This window comes from Ostrinia furnacalis, unplaced genomic scaffold (assembly GCF_004193835.3).
Source record: "Ostrinia furnacalis isolate ACB-3 unplaced genomic scaffold, ASM419383v2 OfSCF3056, whole genome shotgun sequence".
NCBI classification, from domain to species: Eukaryota; Metazoa; Arthropoda; class Insecta; order Lepidoptera; family Crambidae; genus Ostrinia; species Ostrinia furnacalis.
In genome coordinates, this window is record NW_021133295.1 from 585,972 (window position 1) to 603,818 (window position 17,847).

Consider the following 17,847-nt stretch of genomic DNA (forward strand, 5'->3'; position numbering starts at 1 on the left):
CGAGGTCTCACAGTGCGCGTGGACGCACAGGGCGACACACGAACCAATCACAGAGCTCTATTCAACGCTGTGGCGTTCGATTTACGATAGATTTAAGAACATGCTTATCCATTAAAGTATGATATTACCAAATCATTTCAAATCATTCGCAAACCAGGTAGTCGCAAGCCAAAAAAGCACAGTAGACGAGTCGCTGCGAGCAGTAGTAGCCAGCAAACCCCTTCGGAACAGCTTGCTCGTCCTCATAGCAGTCACGATGGTGGGCAACCTCGGCATCGACGCCATCCTCAGGATGTCCGAGAGCATCGGCACCAACTTCTTCCTCACCTTCACGCTGTCCTCGGCGTCGGAGATACCGGCGCTTGTGTTGGTCACGCTGGTTTTGGATAAGTAAGTAAAAACTACGTAAAGTCAGCACCAACCCCAGCTCTTGAGGGGTAGAATGTAAGGGCGCGGATCCAGCCATCAAAAAAGATTGTGGGCACCCGAAAGTCACCCAACTTTGGGGGATACCATCCATCCGCCTGTCGTTCTCAATAGACACTGAAAGTTTGGCGCTTGTGCTGGTCACGCTGGTTTTGGATGAGTAATATAGTTAGTTACTTTAACTTCTTGCCAGTCCTTGATGGCTGAAGGTTGCTTTAACGCCCCTTTGGTCAACATTTTCATATCACATTTAATATAGATTTCTACTGTCCTCTCATCTGGCCTTACTCCACAATCACATTAATTTAGATTATATCTCTCGTCTGGCTCCACCCAAGAGGCGACAGTGCTAGGAAGTTTAAGGAGTCTTCTCCCTGCATCATGAAATGCGAATGCTCAATTTACATTTTGTTCATTTTTTCAGATGGGGTCGCCGTAGTTTAATCTCTGGGACAATGGCAGTGGCGGGAATTCTGGCTCTCTTTACTGCATTCACTAGTAAAGGTAAAAAAAAAATGAACATCCAACAGAAATTACTGACCTAGACAAAACATGTACGATTCATTAAATCTGCACCCCCACCCTTTTACGCTTTAATTGTCCCTTAGTCGTCTCTATATTGACTAAACGGAAATATGGAGGTGCTCCTCTTTTAGGATCTAAAGCAATTAGTGCAGTGTGCTCTTCAAAAAATGGACATTTGGACAACAAGGGGCAATTCTTCTACTGTAAACAAGTGAACAAAAACTTGAATCCATTTTCATAGATCTAGTCTAGCCTAGTACAAAAGCCCTTTTCAGGGCACTTATATACATATTCCATTATTTCAGCACAAGGCATTTTCCAGGTGTGACGCAAATGGTGCTGGCGGTGGCGATGCGGTTTGCCGTCAACATGGCAATCGGCGCGCAGCTGCAGATGGTAGCCGAGCTCATTCCAACCGGCGCGCGCGCAAGTGGCAACGCGCTCGTGCATCTCACCGTCTACGTGGCAGCCATGTTCTCACCGTACGTCGTTTACTCGGTGAGATCTGTTTTTTGCGACCTTTCTAGATCTCCGGTCGGCCAATCTCTGTTAGCTATGTAAGTTGGTTCAGCCAATGCGTCACGATGCGGACAAAATCCTCCCCTAAGGATTTCCTTAATAACCTGTTGGGCTACACACATCCAGTGCTTTCCGCAATTTAACTAGATCGTCGAATTACATTACGTTTTTCGGTACGTGATCGCCCCTTGAGAATTTTTCTGCCCCGATCGCCATCTGACAGCGATCTGCCCTTCCAGTGGGTAGGCAAGTTGAAGTGGCCACTTTAAATTTGAAAAGCTAATGTGGCAATCACCCGTCACATCGTAGCTTAGAAGAAAGATAGCATCTCCCATAGAGCTTCCCGCAGTCCCGCTATAAGTAAGTTTAATTCGTCACCATTCTCTCGCTTAAACCTATCCGACATCCGGAGATCTTTGTCTTCTAACTCCCTTACTGTTATTGTAGCAACGTCTATGGATGCCGCTGCCGCTGCTGATCATCGGGCTCCTCTGCCTGGGCGCCGGCGCGCTGTCGCTGCTGCTGCCCGAGACCAAGGGCCAGCCCATGCCGCAGACCATCGCCGACGCTGAGAAGCTCATCAGGGACGGGATGCTGTGGCAGTGAGTACAACTAACTTAGTCACGTTGGAGACCATCGAATTGTGTTCTTTTAGCGCTCCTGCACACGACGCCGCTGCCGCGCCGTCGCCGCGCCTTTGCACTGTTTATACGTGCCGCTTGAACACCGCTGCCGCGCCGCCGCCGCGCCGCGGGCGAAATTATGCTTTAATGACGCGGTGGCGGCGTGGCGACGGTTTTACTCGGTGCGTATGAACAGTGCAAAGGCCCGGCGACGGCGCGGCGGCGGCGCGGTAGCGGCGTCGTGTGCAGGAGCGTTTAGAGAGATTATTGTCCAACGCTTTCGGTGTGGTACTGCCATACAAGTTGATCGCTCTACTATTGTGCCTACTTACTTCTAAAGGACGAAGCACACTTATCAACCCAGAAACGGATCGTAACCGTATCAACACGACGCGGTCAGTATTCTTTGTATGAACCTCCGTACTGCAATGCACACTTATCCGCACAATGTAAACGCCTCGTCTCGCGACGAAAGGCGATACGGTGTTGATCCCTTTCCGGGTTGATAAATGTGCTATAACCTTTATAGAGAAGTGTTGGTGGCCAATGGCTTCAGTGTCGGACTTCTACCTGGCCCCACATGATAGACCTAGAGTAGGTACTTACTTAATATTTAGATTTATCAATCCGCTGTAGATACCACCCTGTCCCTTCCCTATCTCTGTTAGATAAATATTTATTGTCAGCATTATGATTAATGAATTATTTAAGAAAAATCTGTGCTTTTTTTATAAATTAAATAAGCAATGTTTTTGTGTTTTGCAGGAAAAAAAAGCCAGATTTAGATCAAAATGAGAGACTCAATGAAGAATTCCGAAAAATGAGCATGAGTGTCACAAGTTTACATAGAATGTAATGTTAGTAACAAATTAAGTAAATTATTAAATTAATTATTTTTAGTATTTATAAATAATACCTACCTACTATGTGATATGTTAAGTTGTGATTTGAAAGTGCCTAAAACGATTAATAAAGTGATATTTTTAATGAAATGCTATATTTAATTGTATGTTTTAATTTATGCATTAGACATGAATAAGTTTTTTCGATAAGAGACAAGTGTGTTAAAAAAGTTGATAACCCTCTTTCTGGCGCAGTCGGGTAAAAATGAAACAACTTTAATAGGTAAGACAAAATTGTTTATCTACAGAAGACAATGCTATTGTACAGTTACCTATGACAAAATAATAATTTATTATTGTTCAGACTTTTAAGTTTTAACAATCAGCACCATAAATACGTAATTTCCTACACACAGTAGGTAAATAGTAAGGCATTTAAAATTAGGCAACACTTTCATAACATTGTATTATTTTTAATTGAATCAAATAAAAACAAAAGAGAATATCTTTTTCATTTTAATAACAAAATTGACTGATATTTTCCCTAATTTTTAATGAAAATGCCAATTAAAATTTAACTGTATTTACACTTTTTGCAAAAATTCCTAATCAAAGTACCTTACTTTACATACGAGATATTTACTGGAGCACACAATATTAAAATTATTTACACAGGCAGGCAAACTTAAACTTTTCATACTACGACATTCCAAGTTCTAAATAAGAGAAATATTGAATAAAATTACAGTAGTTAAATACCCAAGGAAAGAAAAATATTTGAGAAAACTAGTTCTAAAAAATAACAATAATTTTGCAAGAAGATGTGGTTCTTAGGCTGAGTTTCACCACCTAACTTTAACCGTAACGGTTATCGATAACGACAACGTTGCTTTTTGTATGGAGTTTGACAGTTTTTTACGTTTGTTGAAGTTAAAGTAAGATGGTGCAACCCAGTCTCAGTGTAGAGCATGCTCTGTGGTGTAGAGTGTAGTGTAATATTATTTTTCTATCACACTTTTGACATGCATTATCCACGTTGAATTGACACGATCCAGTGTAATTAAAGGGGTAATTATTTAACTATAATAGTAGTAACTAACTAGAAGCCTAGACTTATACTTAAACTAACTAATTTAGTTAAAGAATTGCACAATCTCTAGACTTAATGTAATTAAAGTAATAAAATAGACATTATATTGTAACTACAACGAAAATTAATAAGTATCGTAAAATAACTTTAGGTAGAAAATACCTAATTATTTGAATTAATTGAAAATATTTCCATCTTTTCTGTCAGTTATTAGCAAGTTTAATATCACAATAAGTTCCTGGTTTGAGCACAGGAATCTTACAACTACTTAACATACAGGCCATATAGTGGAAGTCGGCCGATTACGTAATAAGCGCTCGTTCTTTATCCTTCCTCCACTCTTCACTCTCATCAGGTTCAGGTTTCCTGAAACAGAAGAAAGTAAGTTACTTAGATGCCAAGTTTAGATCCTGGATTTAGCGTGTGACTTCCACCCACAAGGCAGACAGATGACCTCAAAAAGATTGCAGGAAGGCGCTGGATACAGACCACTACTAACTGGCCAATCTGGAAATCATTATGGTTTTTGGAAGGGGGATAGGGGCGATAAGGATTGTTAGAGACAGACCGAAATTTACGCCAGTGAAGCCGTGTGCATTTGCTAGTAAAAATATTTACGCCAGTCCTCACTCCCACAAGGACGAGGCGCTTGCCGTCTGCTATGGTCTGCGCTCGCTGCCAGTCTCATGCAGCCCAGCATCAACCATTTCCTACTTAATTCCTTGCGATTGCAAATGCCCAAGGTATTGGCGACCTAGGCTACAAAGAATAAGGCCGGTTCTCACCTGCACAAGGAATAGTCCTTCACCAGCCACTTTCCGACAGCGATGATCTGCGGCCGCGCGCCTTCCCCCCAAGGTATTTGCGACCATATGCTATAAAGAATAAGATGTTCTCACCCGCACAAGGAGTACTCTCTAACAAGCCGCTCTCCATCCGCGATGGTCTGCGGCATACTCCGGCCACGTGTCTCGGGCAGCAGCACACCCACGGCGCTCGCCACCAGCCCCACGGCGCCTAGGATCAGCAGCGGTAGCGGCCTCCACACGCGTTCCTGGAAACATAGCCATATTTATGTACGATCACAGTACGCTGCTTGTAAACATCCGTTTTTTTGACCGGACTACGGCCCGATTTTGACGTCTGATTTAACGGTGGTGTATCGTTTTAATGAACGTGTGCACATGCATCGGACATAAGTCCGGCGAGAAAATTGACAGCAAACAAAGAATATATTTTTTGACGGTCCGTCGTCCAGTGAAAAAAAGAATGTTGCAAGAAAGGATTTTTTCCTGGCGGCTTGGTGACTGGAATTGAACCGCCACCGGTGCAGACGGAGAAGATGGTGAATTGTCTGCACGTGAAAAGAGGTTGTCCGGCTTGCAGAAATTTATATAAGTTACCGTTCCTTGTGTGTAATTAGAAAAATGTAAATAAAACAGCTCCCTCTCAATTGACACAATTTATTTTTATCTCGTATGCTCGTATAAAGTTAACAATTACGATCTTATAATAACTACTGTAATAGTGCCAATCTCAAGGGATTCAGGGTCGTTAATTAGGTTCGGTTTGGTGAATATTATTGCCACTACAAATTTCTTAAAACTCAGCCTAAATATTAAAAGACTCTACTAGTTAAGATAACTGCGCGAAGTCAGGTCGGAAAGACTCCTACTTGAAGGATGGAAAAGTGGGTACCTTGGAAGCCATGCGGTTATAAGCCGTTACCCTGAACGTTCCTCTCTTCTTCCGGGGTCCAACGGGTCTCACACACTTTTAGGTTACAAGCAGCGTCCTCCACGGCCTCAAGCGCGCAGTGCCAGATGAAGCTCTTGTGTCCCCTCGACAGGAAAGCGTTCAAACTCTTGCAGAGACAGAGGTTTGATGACAAGGAGGAAATGCGAAGAGATCAGCAGTTTAGAAAGGAGAAATAATTTATACCAAATGATGAGAAATCAATATGAAATATTGAAATATCTAAAATGTCTATAAAAATAGTGTAAAATATGAAATCCCGCATCTGAAACGAAAAATACCAGCGTCAGCATCACATGAGGAACGTGGCATTAGGTTATGAAAAAAAACCGCAATGGGAAACAAAAATACTTACGAAAACTGTTCGCTAATTTAAGCTTCACTCGCAGTTTTCAGCAACCCACCCTCATCCGATTAGGATTTAGGGAATCTCTGAAAGAAACGATCACATAAAATACCACGTACTGGAATACGAAAAATATCAATCACGAAAAATAAATAAATTCTCCGACGGGAACTTACCTCATGTGTGAAAATGTAAATAAAACAGCTCCCTCTCAATTGACACAATTTATTTTTATCTCGTATGCTCGTATATAGTTAACAATTACGATATTATAATAACTACTGTAATAGTGCCAATCTCAAGGGATTCAGGGTCGTTAATTAGGTTCGGTTTTCTTAAAACTCAGCCTAAATATTAAAAGACTCTACTAGTTAAGATAACTGCGCGATGTCAGGTCGGAAAGACTCCTACTTGAAGGATGGAAAAGTGGGTACCTTGGAAGCCATGCGGTTATAAGCCGTTACCCTGAACGTTCCTCTCTTCTTCCGGGGTCCAACGGGTCTCGCACACTTTTAGGTTACAAGCAGCGTCCTCCACGGCCTCAAGCGCGCAGTGCCAGATGAAGCTCTTGCATCTCCTCGACAGGAAAGCGTTCAAACTCTTGCAGAGACAGAGGTTTGATGACAAGGAGGAAATGCGAAGAGATCAGCAGTTTAGAAAGGATAAATAATTTTTACCAAATGATGAGAAATCAATATGAAAATATTGAAATATCTAAAATGTCTATAAAAATAGTGTAAAATATGAAATCCCGCATCTGAAACGAAAAATACGAGTGTCAGCATCACATGTGGAACGTGGCATTAGGTTATGAAAAAACCCGCAATGGGAAACAAATAATACTTACGAAGAACTGCTCGCTAATTTGAAATTCACTCGCAGTCTTCAGCAACCCACCCTCATCCGAACAGGATTTAGGGAATTTCTGAAAGAAACGATCACATGAAATACCACGTACTGGAATACGAAAAATATCAATCACGAAAAATAAATAAATTCTCAGACGGGAACTTACCTCATGTGTGAATATTTTTAAATTATATTAATAAATTATCGTGGATGCATTCTGCATGACCCGATTTGAAATACAAGGAATATACATTCCCGAAAATAATCAAATTGCGGTTGCGCACGATCGACAAATTCCTAAGTGATTTGACAGCTCCACTGACAGGCGCTAGTCATAGACATCGCGATACGTTTCGTTTCGCCGCTTGAAAAAGTAAATACTGTACTAATAAAACCATGATGAAAACAATTTCCAGAACACTGAAAATATTCTATTTGAAAAATAGAATAATCAATATAAAAACACTGGGAAATGTTTCATCAAAATATATTTCAATTAACTGAGCAAAAAGCGCCATCTATTGCAAATTAGTTCTGAATCACGCCAATAGATGTCGCTAGTGGTATCCAAAATCAGAATATCGAGAAAGAAAATCAATTTGTGAAAAACAGCCAAAACTGCAACGCTACAATATTTTCTAATTATCTGTTTGACGGACAAATAATTGAAATTTTGTCATCTAGCCTATTGATCTCGACTAAATGTGATGAATTCAAAACTTTTAAACAAAGAAAACAAGCCATAGTGTGCTCATTTTATACCCTTTTGAGATGCTCTGTAATAGTTTATTACTTTACAAGTACTCCAACTTTTAATTGTTGCCAGTAGTGGTTACTTTTAGCTGTAATTTAAATTTGGGTTTCTTGTAAAGATATAAATTCCTTAGAGAAATTCTCAAAAAATTACAAATCCTTCTCCTGAGCATACTGGGGCTCTTCTCTTCATGCAAAATTTATCATAACCAAACGAAATCAATATGCGTCAGCAGAGAACCAGGAAAGCTGTCTTAATGTTTTGCTGTAATTGTATTTTTTTGTTCAAAATTTATGGTGATTAGTTTTGTTTAGAATTATTAGAAATATTATTTGTTTTGCCATAATTTTCCTGCAAAATTGTAAAAAAAANTCTATTGCAAATTAATTCTAAATCACGCCAATAGATGTCGCTAGTGGTATCAAAAATCAGAATATTGAGAAGAAATATTAATTTGTGAAAAAACAGCAAACGGCAACGTTACAATGTCTACAAACGGCCTAAGACGGGAGCAGCAATATCAAAATTGATTGGCGCCCCATGACGTTTATTTCATTTATACACGTTTGGGGGCCCTGCAGGGGGCCCCATATAATTGATATAGCTGATATAATGGTAGCCACGCCCCTTAATCACGGACTACATACAATAAGGTACAATCCACCGCCAGGGTCGAAAAGTTCACGAGTGGTGACAACGGACTAGAAGTCGTAGACGATCTGGTGAAAGTCGAGAGAAACAGCTGAATGCGGACAGCGCAGAACTCCTTAGAGGAGGGCTTTGTTCCGCAATGGACGTCTATTGGTTGAAACAATTGAACAAATCTCCGAATCTAATCTGCGGGAATTCAGCTATAAGTAGTTGTTGCAATTCACGAAGGCGAGTGAGCTTTACATGTGTGGTGGCTCGCTACTCTATGATTTTAAAAAGTTTTGATAGAAATGCATTTATGTGCATGTACACGTAGTATACACACAAGTAAAGCTCCCTCGCCTTCTTGAGTTGCAAGAACTTTATCCATTATTTGACTACCTTACATTCTTTAGTGTACGGGTCCAATACCATTAACTACCAGCTACTAAACTACCAGCAGGACAGCTCAGCAGAATACTCGTACCTACAACGTCCCTGAAAATATAACTTACTGAATAGACGATGAAAGGTGACACCACAGTGGCAACATAACCGCTGACGTGTATGAGCGACGTGCCCGACGCTCTGACTCCCGTCGGCAGCAGTTCAGCTGACCACTGTATGGCGGCGTTGTACGACATGTTAGTGCAGAACCGCGCCATGATCGCCAGGGTCACTTGGGGTATGCCTGGAACACATATCGAACTTTATAAAAATATTCTTTGCTGTACGAGTGTCTTTTGGAATATTTCCTTGTGTTGTATGTAGATGGCTTTCACTACCAAACTTCATGCCAAGCCGAAGTAGAACCTTAACTTTGAACTCCCCCCATGTTCTTCTGATGAATTTCGTTACGGGTCCAATGACAGTTTAATTTTCCCCCGGGACAAACTTGACCTTCACTGGTTGGTTTTTATTGGCGGTCAAGCTGTCGATCCTGCCTACACAGGAGTTGCAGCGGTAGGAACGAGAGGTGGGAATAATCCCGTACTAAAATTCATGATTCTAGCTAGGTCTTGCAAGCATAAAAAAATGGTGGACCTATCTTTTATTTCGTTAATGTAAGTAATAGATATATTGATTAAGTAGCATAATATAGCTTTTCTTTTAATCTTTAATTACACAACTGAAAAGAATGAATGTTACCTTTAGGGACAGCTGCAGCTATCAGAGTCAAGCTGCCTGCGATGAGCAGCGGTACACAAGTTAGCATTCTTCGGCCGTACCTGTAACAATACGTAAAATTGAGTTTACATGAGAATTCGTGCTCGGAGTCAACTTTTCACAGTAAAGAAGTATATTCTCCCACCTGTCAAGTATCAGCGCCAAAAGCGTGACCGAGGGTATCTCTGTAGCTGACGTCAGAGTGAACGTCACGAAGAAGTCCAGCCCCAAGCCTTCTGACATGCGCACGAGTCCGTCGAAGATGACTGCACAGCCCATGTATACCAGCACCATGTATAACATCATCATGCGGAGGGGCACGCTCTTGAATACCGCAGCTATGGACTCGTCGGTTTGCCGGGATTGCTTGGCGCGGGATTGGACCTGCAACACAACGGGGTTTTGAGTTGTTGCCACCATATTTTGAACTTTATTGAGAAGAGATAGGGTTCAAGTATCCATATAAATATGTTTATCTATGTTTACTCTTGAGTGTGCTAGAAGTGAAAAGTAGTCGATGCCTGATGGACCGTTATCACCGGTTCAATATTCTTTCATTGCTCAATATCAAGGTGTGCCGAAATATTACCAAAACTATTGAATAAGAATGAACCTCAATAGAAGAGAAGTGTATTTGTCTACTCACAATAAATTCATCTAAGACGTCTTGTGGGATTTTCGTGCCATTGACTCTTTCGAATTTCCTCAGAACATCTACCGCCTGGTTGATACGCCCCCGCGATGAAAGCCATCTGCGAACAAAATGACACATTATAATATAGGTCGAGTGACAGATCATACCAGCGACGCGACCTTCGAATCTGCTATCTGACACCGATAGAGACAATAGGTCGTAGTAGAGGAAAGTTAAAAATTCTAATTAAATTGTGACATTTCCTAGATAAGGGAAGAAGGACGAAGATATTTTGTCCAGCAGAGGCGCACCTATAGTTATTAAACCAATTAAGAACTGCACTATTAACCCAAAAATAATTTCTAAGACAACGAATGTAGAGCATACCTACTTACATAGACGTTTTTATTGTTTGTTCGGCCTAAAATTGCAAGGTTGACAATTAATGCTTCAGACCAACAGTAATAAAATAGGATGTGACTGCAGATTACAGTGAATTAAGAGTTTATCTCTCTGTCAATGATCCTCATGGTCACTATACTATAGATAGATGGTCGAAGATTTATGTATAGTATGGATTTGAACAGAGAAAATCCGTAACTGTAAAATAATCAGTTCACAATGATTTCGGTAAGATACATTGAAAAAGAATGATACAAAATCTTAGAATAGAGCAACTACCTACTTAATCACAATTAGGCAACACAACACATAGGTAAAATCGGTGAGTATGATCAATCAATTCAAAAGTTAGAGTAGGTACGGCTCTACATTGGGTTACGGCGGCAACCGTCGGGTTTTAGTGGGTAGAGCCCAGCCCTCCTGGCGGGGAGAGCCCCCCACATAGCCCCATGGCCGTCCCGGTGGATAGGTAGGCAGTTCCATTCAGTCCCGTCGCAAGAAAAGGAATAGTCCCCTACTTGGCAGGAACAACCAGGAGCGCTGCCAGCACCACCAGCATAGGTAGCGAAGTGCCCAGCAGGAGAGTTTTCCAGTCAGCAATATAGTAAGCTAACCACGGCAGGATCAGACAGCCTCCACCGAAGATGTATGGTGCGCCATACGTTTTGACCGCACTCCAGAGTTGTCGCGGACTATTAGGTGAATCAAGTCACGAGCTAAGATAGGGTTAACCTACCTTGCACTCTCAGGAACCACCAGCGGCGCTGCCAGCACCACCAGCATAGGTAACGAAGTGCCCAGCAGGAGAGTCCTCCAGTCGGCTATCCAGTATGCCAGCCACGGCAGGATCAGACAGCCTCCACCGAAGTACAGCGCGATCGACATGTTCGCCACCCACGTCCGGTGGCGAGGGCCTACGTACTCCATCACTGTAAGAATTGGGGAATTAGGGGCTTAATGTCGTTAGTAAACGTTAAAATATAGATGGAATTACGAGTATACGACTTAGTATGTACTGAAAGTAAAGGTGCGCGAAAGCTCGTCAAAATTGTCTCCATACTCTACTCTAACCCCCTTATTAATAAAAGTTACACCTAGGATGAACCTTGCATTAAAATGACATTTCCATACTAAACGTCAATTTAAGCCAGAGTTTAACTAGGGTGTAACTTCTAACTCGTATTATAGGGGTTTACATAAATTGGGTAGTTTAAAGTTTTAACCATAGAGTTCCATTTTCATTTGTTTCAATCAAATGACGTCTACTGCTGGACAAAGGTCTCATCCTCTCATCCAATGAATCCATCTAGAACAGAGTGAAGTTTTATTGTCTCGCTGTTTTCTGATTTTGACTGACTTACACAATAAGTAAGTAGGTATATTAATATAAAATCTATCCTTGCTCCTCATCTTGGACACGCTATTAAACTGCTAAATACTTCTTTATTGTCTTAGTGTATAAATCTAATTTTCAGTACTACTAATCTATCTACTATGTAAAGTGAGTAGGTATGTTTGTATCTGATTTATGTGTAATTCAATTACAGTCTGTTCACTGCTTATCAAATGATTGGACAGCATGTGTCTGATAATGCTAACAGCATTACACTTGTACTGTGTAATGTAATGATGTTATTAATGCCGCAATATCTGATTAGTTACTTAATCTAGCTAGCTAAATGAAAACATTAAAATAAGCATTCTTCTCTAAATCGATCGCTATCCTAATCTATTAGTACGTAGTACTTATTATTATTCTGTGCTATTAGGCTGATAGATATAAGTTATCAAAAGAAAAACCTTTGCTCTCAACTGTCTTTCAACGTTGGGTTTACCCACTGAAATATTGCATTAGTAAGGTACTTGACCTTAAAGTCTTAAAGATAATGTTTAGTGTCAAACTGATATTAGATTATGCTAGATAGATAGACATTATCTTTTTTCACATGAGCATACTTTATAGGTCATATGAAGTAGCTATTTCTTTTTTGGAAGATAGAACAGTGTAACTAACACTCGTGCAAAGCAAACTAAGTAAGAGGTTATAAGAATCAAGAGCCCCATACGTCCACTTACGGGTGGACCGACGACCTTATAAAGGTAGCAGGAAGCGGCGCTTGATGCAGGCTATGCGATGCTACCAACCGGGCGATGTGGAAATAAAGGCCTATGTTCAGCAATGGACGTCCTGTGGCTAAAGTGATGATGATGATAAAGAATCAAGTCTTACCCAAAATGTACATCATCATGAAGCAGCTATCATAGGCCATGCCGACCAGGAACCGGCAGAAGGCGAAGTCCCACAGCCCAGTGGTAAAGATGCTGGCGACTCCACCCACGCAGCCGATGAGGTTTGTACCTGGATACAATATTTTTATTGATATTCGAGAACTGCTTCAAATTCAGTTCAACCAAAAGCGTGATAGTCGCGTCGTCCAATGAGAACCTCCTTTTTAAGTCGGTTACATACTGTAGTGTAAGGTTAATACTTACGGGGACGTTTAAAAGTGCTTTTTAAAAGCCTATTTGCAAAAATAAATGAGTTTATGAGTTTTGCTAACACTTGCCTACAAAAAACGAACATGAGTTCACACTTAATCATACTTTAGTGAACATGTGTGATTTCCTTTTTATTCCCTTTAAAAAATTCCTTTTCATTCCCTTTAAAAAGGAAATAAAATGCAAGAAAAACATTTGGTGGAAATTTCCAATCCAGCTCCTAGTAATTGGTAGAAACATTCATTATAATAAAAGTCCGCCTCTGGATAGGTATAATACGAGTATTAGACACACTATTGTAGTTAATTAAGTAACAATGTTTTCTGTTGTAGGTATTTGCACATTTCATTTTCTTTATGTATGAGAGAACGCTATAAAGAAGGTTTAGTGCGTAGAAACCCTTCAAAAAGTCGTATGTGGCACCAGCCTAAGATCGACATTTATTGCGTGATACCTACCTGAGTACTTCTTGGCTGAGGCTCCTGCAGCTTTTGACCTTCATTAATTAAGGCTATATAAACATTAACTAGATAAAAATCGTTATTTACAAAGAGGCAGACGGACATTCAGAATCTATATTCAAATATTTACTTTGTAATAAAACGTTAAAGAAGTCGTTAAGTAAACATTGTGACGTAAAGTAAATAAGGTGGGAAGTTTGCTTAATCTTTACCTAAACCAAATAATTCAGAAAAGATATTATGTTATTAAATAAAGTTGAAACGGCATTTTGGGTCTTATAATGAGAAAGTGCTCTTATTTAAAAAAATTTGAAAGAACATTATATTAATTTCAGGATGATCACGGACTACAGAAGTGTCTGTCATTATCAAACAATATGACCACTAAGCAACATGATTGTTAGAAGATTAAAGGCTAAGATGACTGTGCAGCTAGTAAATCCATTGTTCCTTCGGATTAAACACAAATAGAGATGAAAAGATTTATCTCTGTATGTCAACATCAAAAGATTAGCATCTAGAGGACTTCGAAATGATGAAATGATATCGTTTTATTGAGATTAATAGTAAGATAAGTACAGGTGTGGTTTTTGAAGAAACTTAGTGAGCATAAAACTTGAACACTTGAAGTTCAGATACTTTATTATCAGTCTAATCGAACTAGGTCCTAACTAATTAAGTACTAGGACAAATTGAAAATCAAGTTTCACAGTCTTCAGGACTCCAGCTCGTGCTTAATCTACTCCAATGGAACTCTGACTATCTATGTGTACGGACGGTCTTACCAACCAAAGCGGGCACTCTGCCGAAGGTGTCTGCCAGCCAGCCGAAGAATAAGCCCCCGACGAAGGACCCCGCGAAGAAAATGGCTTGGGCCGTAGGAGCGAAGCCGGCGTTTTCGCACACCCAGCCGCGCTGCAACAAACAAATAAAAAAGTATGCACAAGATAACGTAGAGTTGTTGTTGTTCGTTTGTTTATTCAAACGGGCTCAGTGGCTCACGTTAGGTGACCGTGGGATTGAGTTGAGGAAAAGTTTCTGTTTTGGTTATCAAAATGCAAAGAAACGAGATTTTTATGAATCATTGGGATAACCACCAATCGAATAGACGTGTTTCATTTGCTTTCTTCCTTCTCACTCACAAGTTTTATCCTGTGTCTCATGAAAGGAGCACGCGAAAGTTGAATGTGAACTTCTGTTCAAAACTATTTAATTAGTATGCTGTACTCACGCTACTCACGCTATCTAAATCATCTTGAGACGTTGATGTAGGGAAAAGAGCTGTATGAAGACTTAAATTGAAGAGTAGGTACTTGGAACTTAACTTCACTCACCTCGCTAACAACAGTATGGTACGGAATGTCACCAAGCTCGAACTCCCAGCCGTTCTCGCAAGACACCGTGGAAGTGTTGGGGTGTGGAGCCGTCATAGTCTCCAGCACTTGACTCCAGTTGGCGTTGAACGTCAGGCATTTGTCCCACTCGTACTCAGCATGGGGTAGCGTTGAGAGGTTCCGTCTGGAAATAATCATCATCGTCATTTTCTCAAAGAGGCAAATGGAGGATTTGAACTGTACTCCCCATCCTGACGGGTTGGGAAGGCCTGATGTTCACATATGTATCTCTCCCTTAATCGCCTCTTTACGGCATCCAAGGAAAGATTGAGGGTGGCCCTATTCTACTCTATCGGAACCACACCGCTTTCCGCCTGGGATATTGGAAATCATCTAAACTTTTTACTACTATTTAGTTACTTTTCTAGCGTTGGATTTACTAACAAAGTCCGTCCGTTCGTCTGAGCGAAATGTGGTCAACAAAATACAGGTTCGGGCTATATTCAAATCGGTGACACACAACCATTACAATTAGCGTGTTGTTGTCTGGCACATAATTTTTGGTTAATGGTGACGCCATAAGGAAGGAAGCTTCAAGAAAATATGGTGCTACCATACGATTACTATTACTTAAATGCAAATGAGATTGTGACAATCGAGTATCGTTTCGAGTATTGACTCATCAAGATATTTCTTTCTCAATAAGTAAAGCTACCTAGGATCTTTGACTTAAAACCACTATGATAATCCATTCGGAGGTTAAGGAATATTAGTGGACTAATGCCCGTTTTCACCATCAATCCCTAATTTTTAAGTGATCCCTATGGTAACACATAATAGGCATTTTGTTTTCATAGGGGTCACTTAAAAAGGCACTCAGTAAAATAGAAGAATTTTGAACATTAGGATGAATAGGTCCGACAGAGGCTCTCACAACATGGAATCTTGGAGACTTTTCGACTAGCTAGCTTTTCTGTGAGATTCAGATATCCTAATATTATATGACAGTTGGGAGAAAACTTACCTGACCTCTGGCTCCAAGTGGCTCAGCTCCGGTACCTGACACCAGTGGCGCTGCGGCGTGGCCGTGACGAACATCTGCACGAAGTAGACGAAAGCAAAGAAGAAGCCGAAGGGCAGCATGGCCACGAACAGCCACTTCTGGTAGCGGCCCATCTCCCCCACGTACGAGAGGACCGTGTCCAGGATGTCCTCATCGTTGTTCTTTTCTGGCTTCTCCTCCTGGAAAAAAGTATTTGTTTTTTGGTTTGGTAGAGTCCTTTCGCTGTTTTTAATGACGACTGAACTGATGGTGCGTCCAGACTGGGCGAATGGGCTCGCGCGGTAAACTCAACATCCTGCTCACTCAAGAGCAGAGTGAGCAGGATGACAAGCGTGCCGCGCGAGCACATTCGCCCAGTGTGGACGCAACATGACATGCTTTGCTGGACAAAGGTTTTTGTTGAAAGATGACATTTAAGTAACGTAGATATTTGTTATTGATAATATTAAGGCTAGGTTACACCATTTTAACTTGACAAACGTCAAAAATCTGTCTAACTCCATTCAAAACACAACAGTTATCGTGATAGTTACGGTCAAAGTTAGGTGGTGCAATTCAGCCTAAGGCTGAGTACCGCGTAAGGCTTTTGTATGGAGTTTGAAAGATTTTTGACGTTTGTCAAAGTTAAACTAAGATGGTGCAACCCACCCTAAGTGAACTGAAATAAACAAAGGCTACAAAATACAACATCTTGTCGTCATTCAATAGGGTGAAGTAATTAAACTTTTTTAATTACTCGGTTAAAGCATCAAAATATAGAGTTCACAAGTCGAATGTAAACTGATATTTTCTGTAAATAATTAAACTGAATCCGTTCTTGATGAAGGATAATTACGAAATCCGCCCGAGAATCAATAGACAAGCAAATTCATAATAAATATTAATTAATGAACACTGCATTTTGTTATAATACTAGCAATTAGCTGTAAAAACGCAAACCTTGCATTATTTTATAAAATGCTTAATACTCAATAGTTTATTGCTTCCATAATGTTTACAAAAGTTGTTTGTTAATCATTTAATTGTTTCTTAGCAAGTTCAGGTTTTCAGTTATTCTGCGAATCTTTGAACCTAAGTCGTAATATCTAGCTGGTAGACAATAACATACGACATTAAGTTCGCCTTTTGTACTGCGTTCTATTTTTGTGTAATAAACTTTTAACTAAATCAATAAATAGTTCGGAGTTCACTCGGAAAATTTCCAACTGCTATTCATCACTGCAGCTCTATGACCTCCAATTAAACTCAATCAGAGAAGGTTGAGTAGCCCTGGGAGAAAGTTAAATTGAGTTGGAAAAGAACGCAGTTAATTAGAGAAATAAAGACAGACAAAAGGAGTTAGTATGACAACAACAACAAAATGAAGAGCCATAGATGTTTGAAACGGAGTGATCTGAAAAGGGCCTATTTTCAAATCAAATCAAATCAAGCAAGTTTTATTGTAAGTTTATGCAAGCTCCCAAAGAGCACTTTTCCATATCCATACTCCAACACTATTGTTAATATTGTGGGATAGGTATACCTACTAATAAGTATATTATTATATTTGAACACTAAATTATAATTTAAACACATAAATATTCATAAAGATCTAATGAAACTTCAGTAAACAAGTTGATTGACCGGCAAAAACAAACCTTTCCATTGTGTAGGCGATGTAGGTCGATGGGTGAACGAAAGATGATGAAAAGATGAAATGAAAGTCAGATTTGTTGTAGAAAAACCGAAAGGCGCGTCCGGGGGTGCGTACGTGCGTTCGCGGAAGTTATTGGATCACGACTGGCGGCTCTCGGCCCCGTGTGCGGCGCGGTGGGCCGCGAGTGGCTTCTGGCCATAAAAGGACAGAGGCCTCCGGCCAATCAGCGGGCCGCATCGCTAACGGCTAGCTCTAGCATGTTCTAGGCGCGACAATATTATTACCTACGCGC

The 17,847-nt window shown here is 40.6% G+C and overlaps 2 protein-coding genes and 1 long non-coding RNA gene across 6 annotated transcripts in view; 1 reads left to right on the forward strand and 2 right to left on the reverse strand.

Annotated features, from left to right (window-relative positions):
- LOC114357175 (organic cation transporter protein-like) overlaps positions 1-3,575 on the forward strand; it is a 19,150-nt gene extending 15,575 nt beyond the window's left edge. For all 4 annotated transcript variants that reach the window (XM_028310679.1, XM_028310680.1, XM_028310678.1 and 1 more), the window contains 5 exons: positions 158-390; positions 851-930; positions 1,274-1,449; positions 1,918-2,072; positions 2,859-3,575. In XM_028310679.1, coding sequence (XP_028166480.1) covers positions 158-390; positions 851-930; positions 1,274-1,449; positions 1,918-2,072; positions 2,859-2,949 — 735 coding nt within the window. In that variant the 3' untranslated portion in view covers positions 2,950-3,575. The remainder of the gene's footprint in view (positions 1-157; positions 391-850; positions 931-1,273; positions 1,450-1,917; positions 2,073-2,858) is intronic.
- Positions 3,458-17,592, reverse strand: LOC114357161 (organic cation transporter protein; the record flags this gene model as incomplete). The annotated part of the gene is made up of 12 exons (XM_028310659.1): positions 3,458-4,391; positions 4,925-5,079; positions 8,875-9,050; positions 9,509-9,588; positions 9,672-9,910; positions 10,173-10,278; positions 11,299-11,491; positions 12,793-12,921; positions 14,308-14,437; positions 14,857-15,040; positions 15,881-16,098; positions 17,557-17,592. Coding segments are annotated over 12 exons (1,710 nt in total), but the record flags the coding sequence as incomplete, so codon positions are not given.
- Positions 5,473-6,306, reverse strand: LOC114357178 (uncharacterized). The gene is made up of 2 exons (XR_003656281.1): positions 6,136-6,306; positions 5,473-6,045 (listed from the first exon to the last, which is right to left on the reverse strand). It is a non-coding gene; the product is annotated as an uncharacterized LOC114357178 (long non-coding RNA).
- Positions 17,593-17,847: the final 255 nt, after the last annotated feature.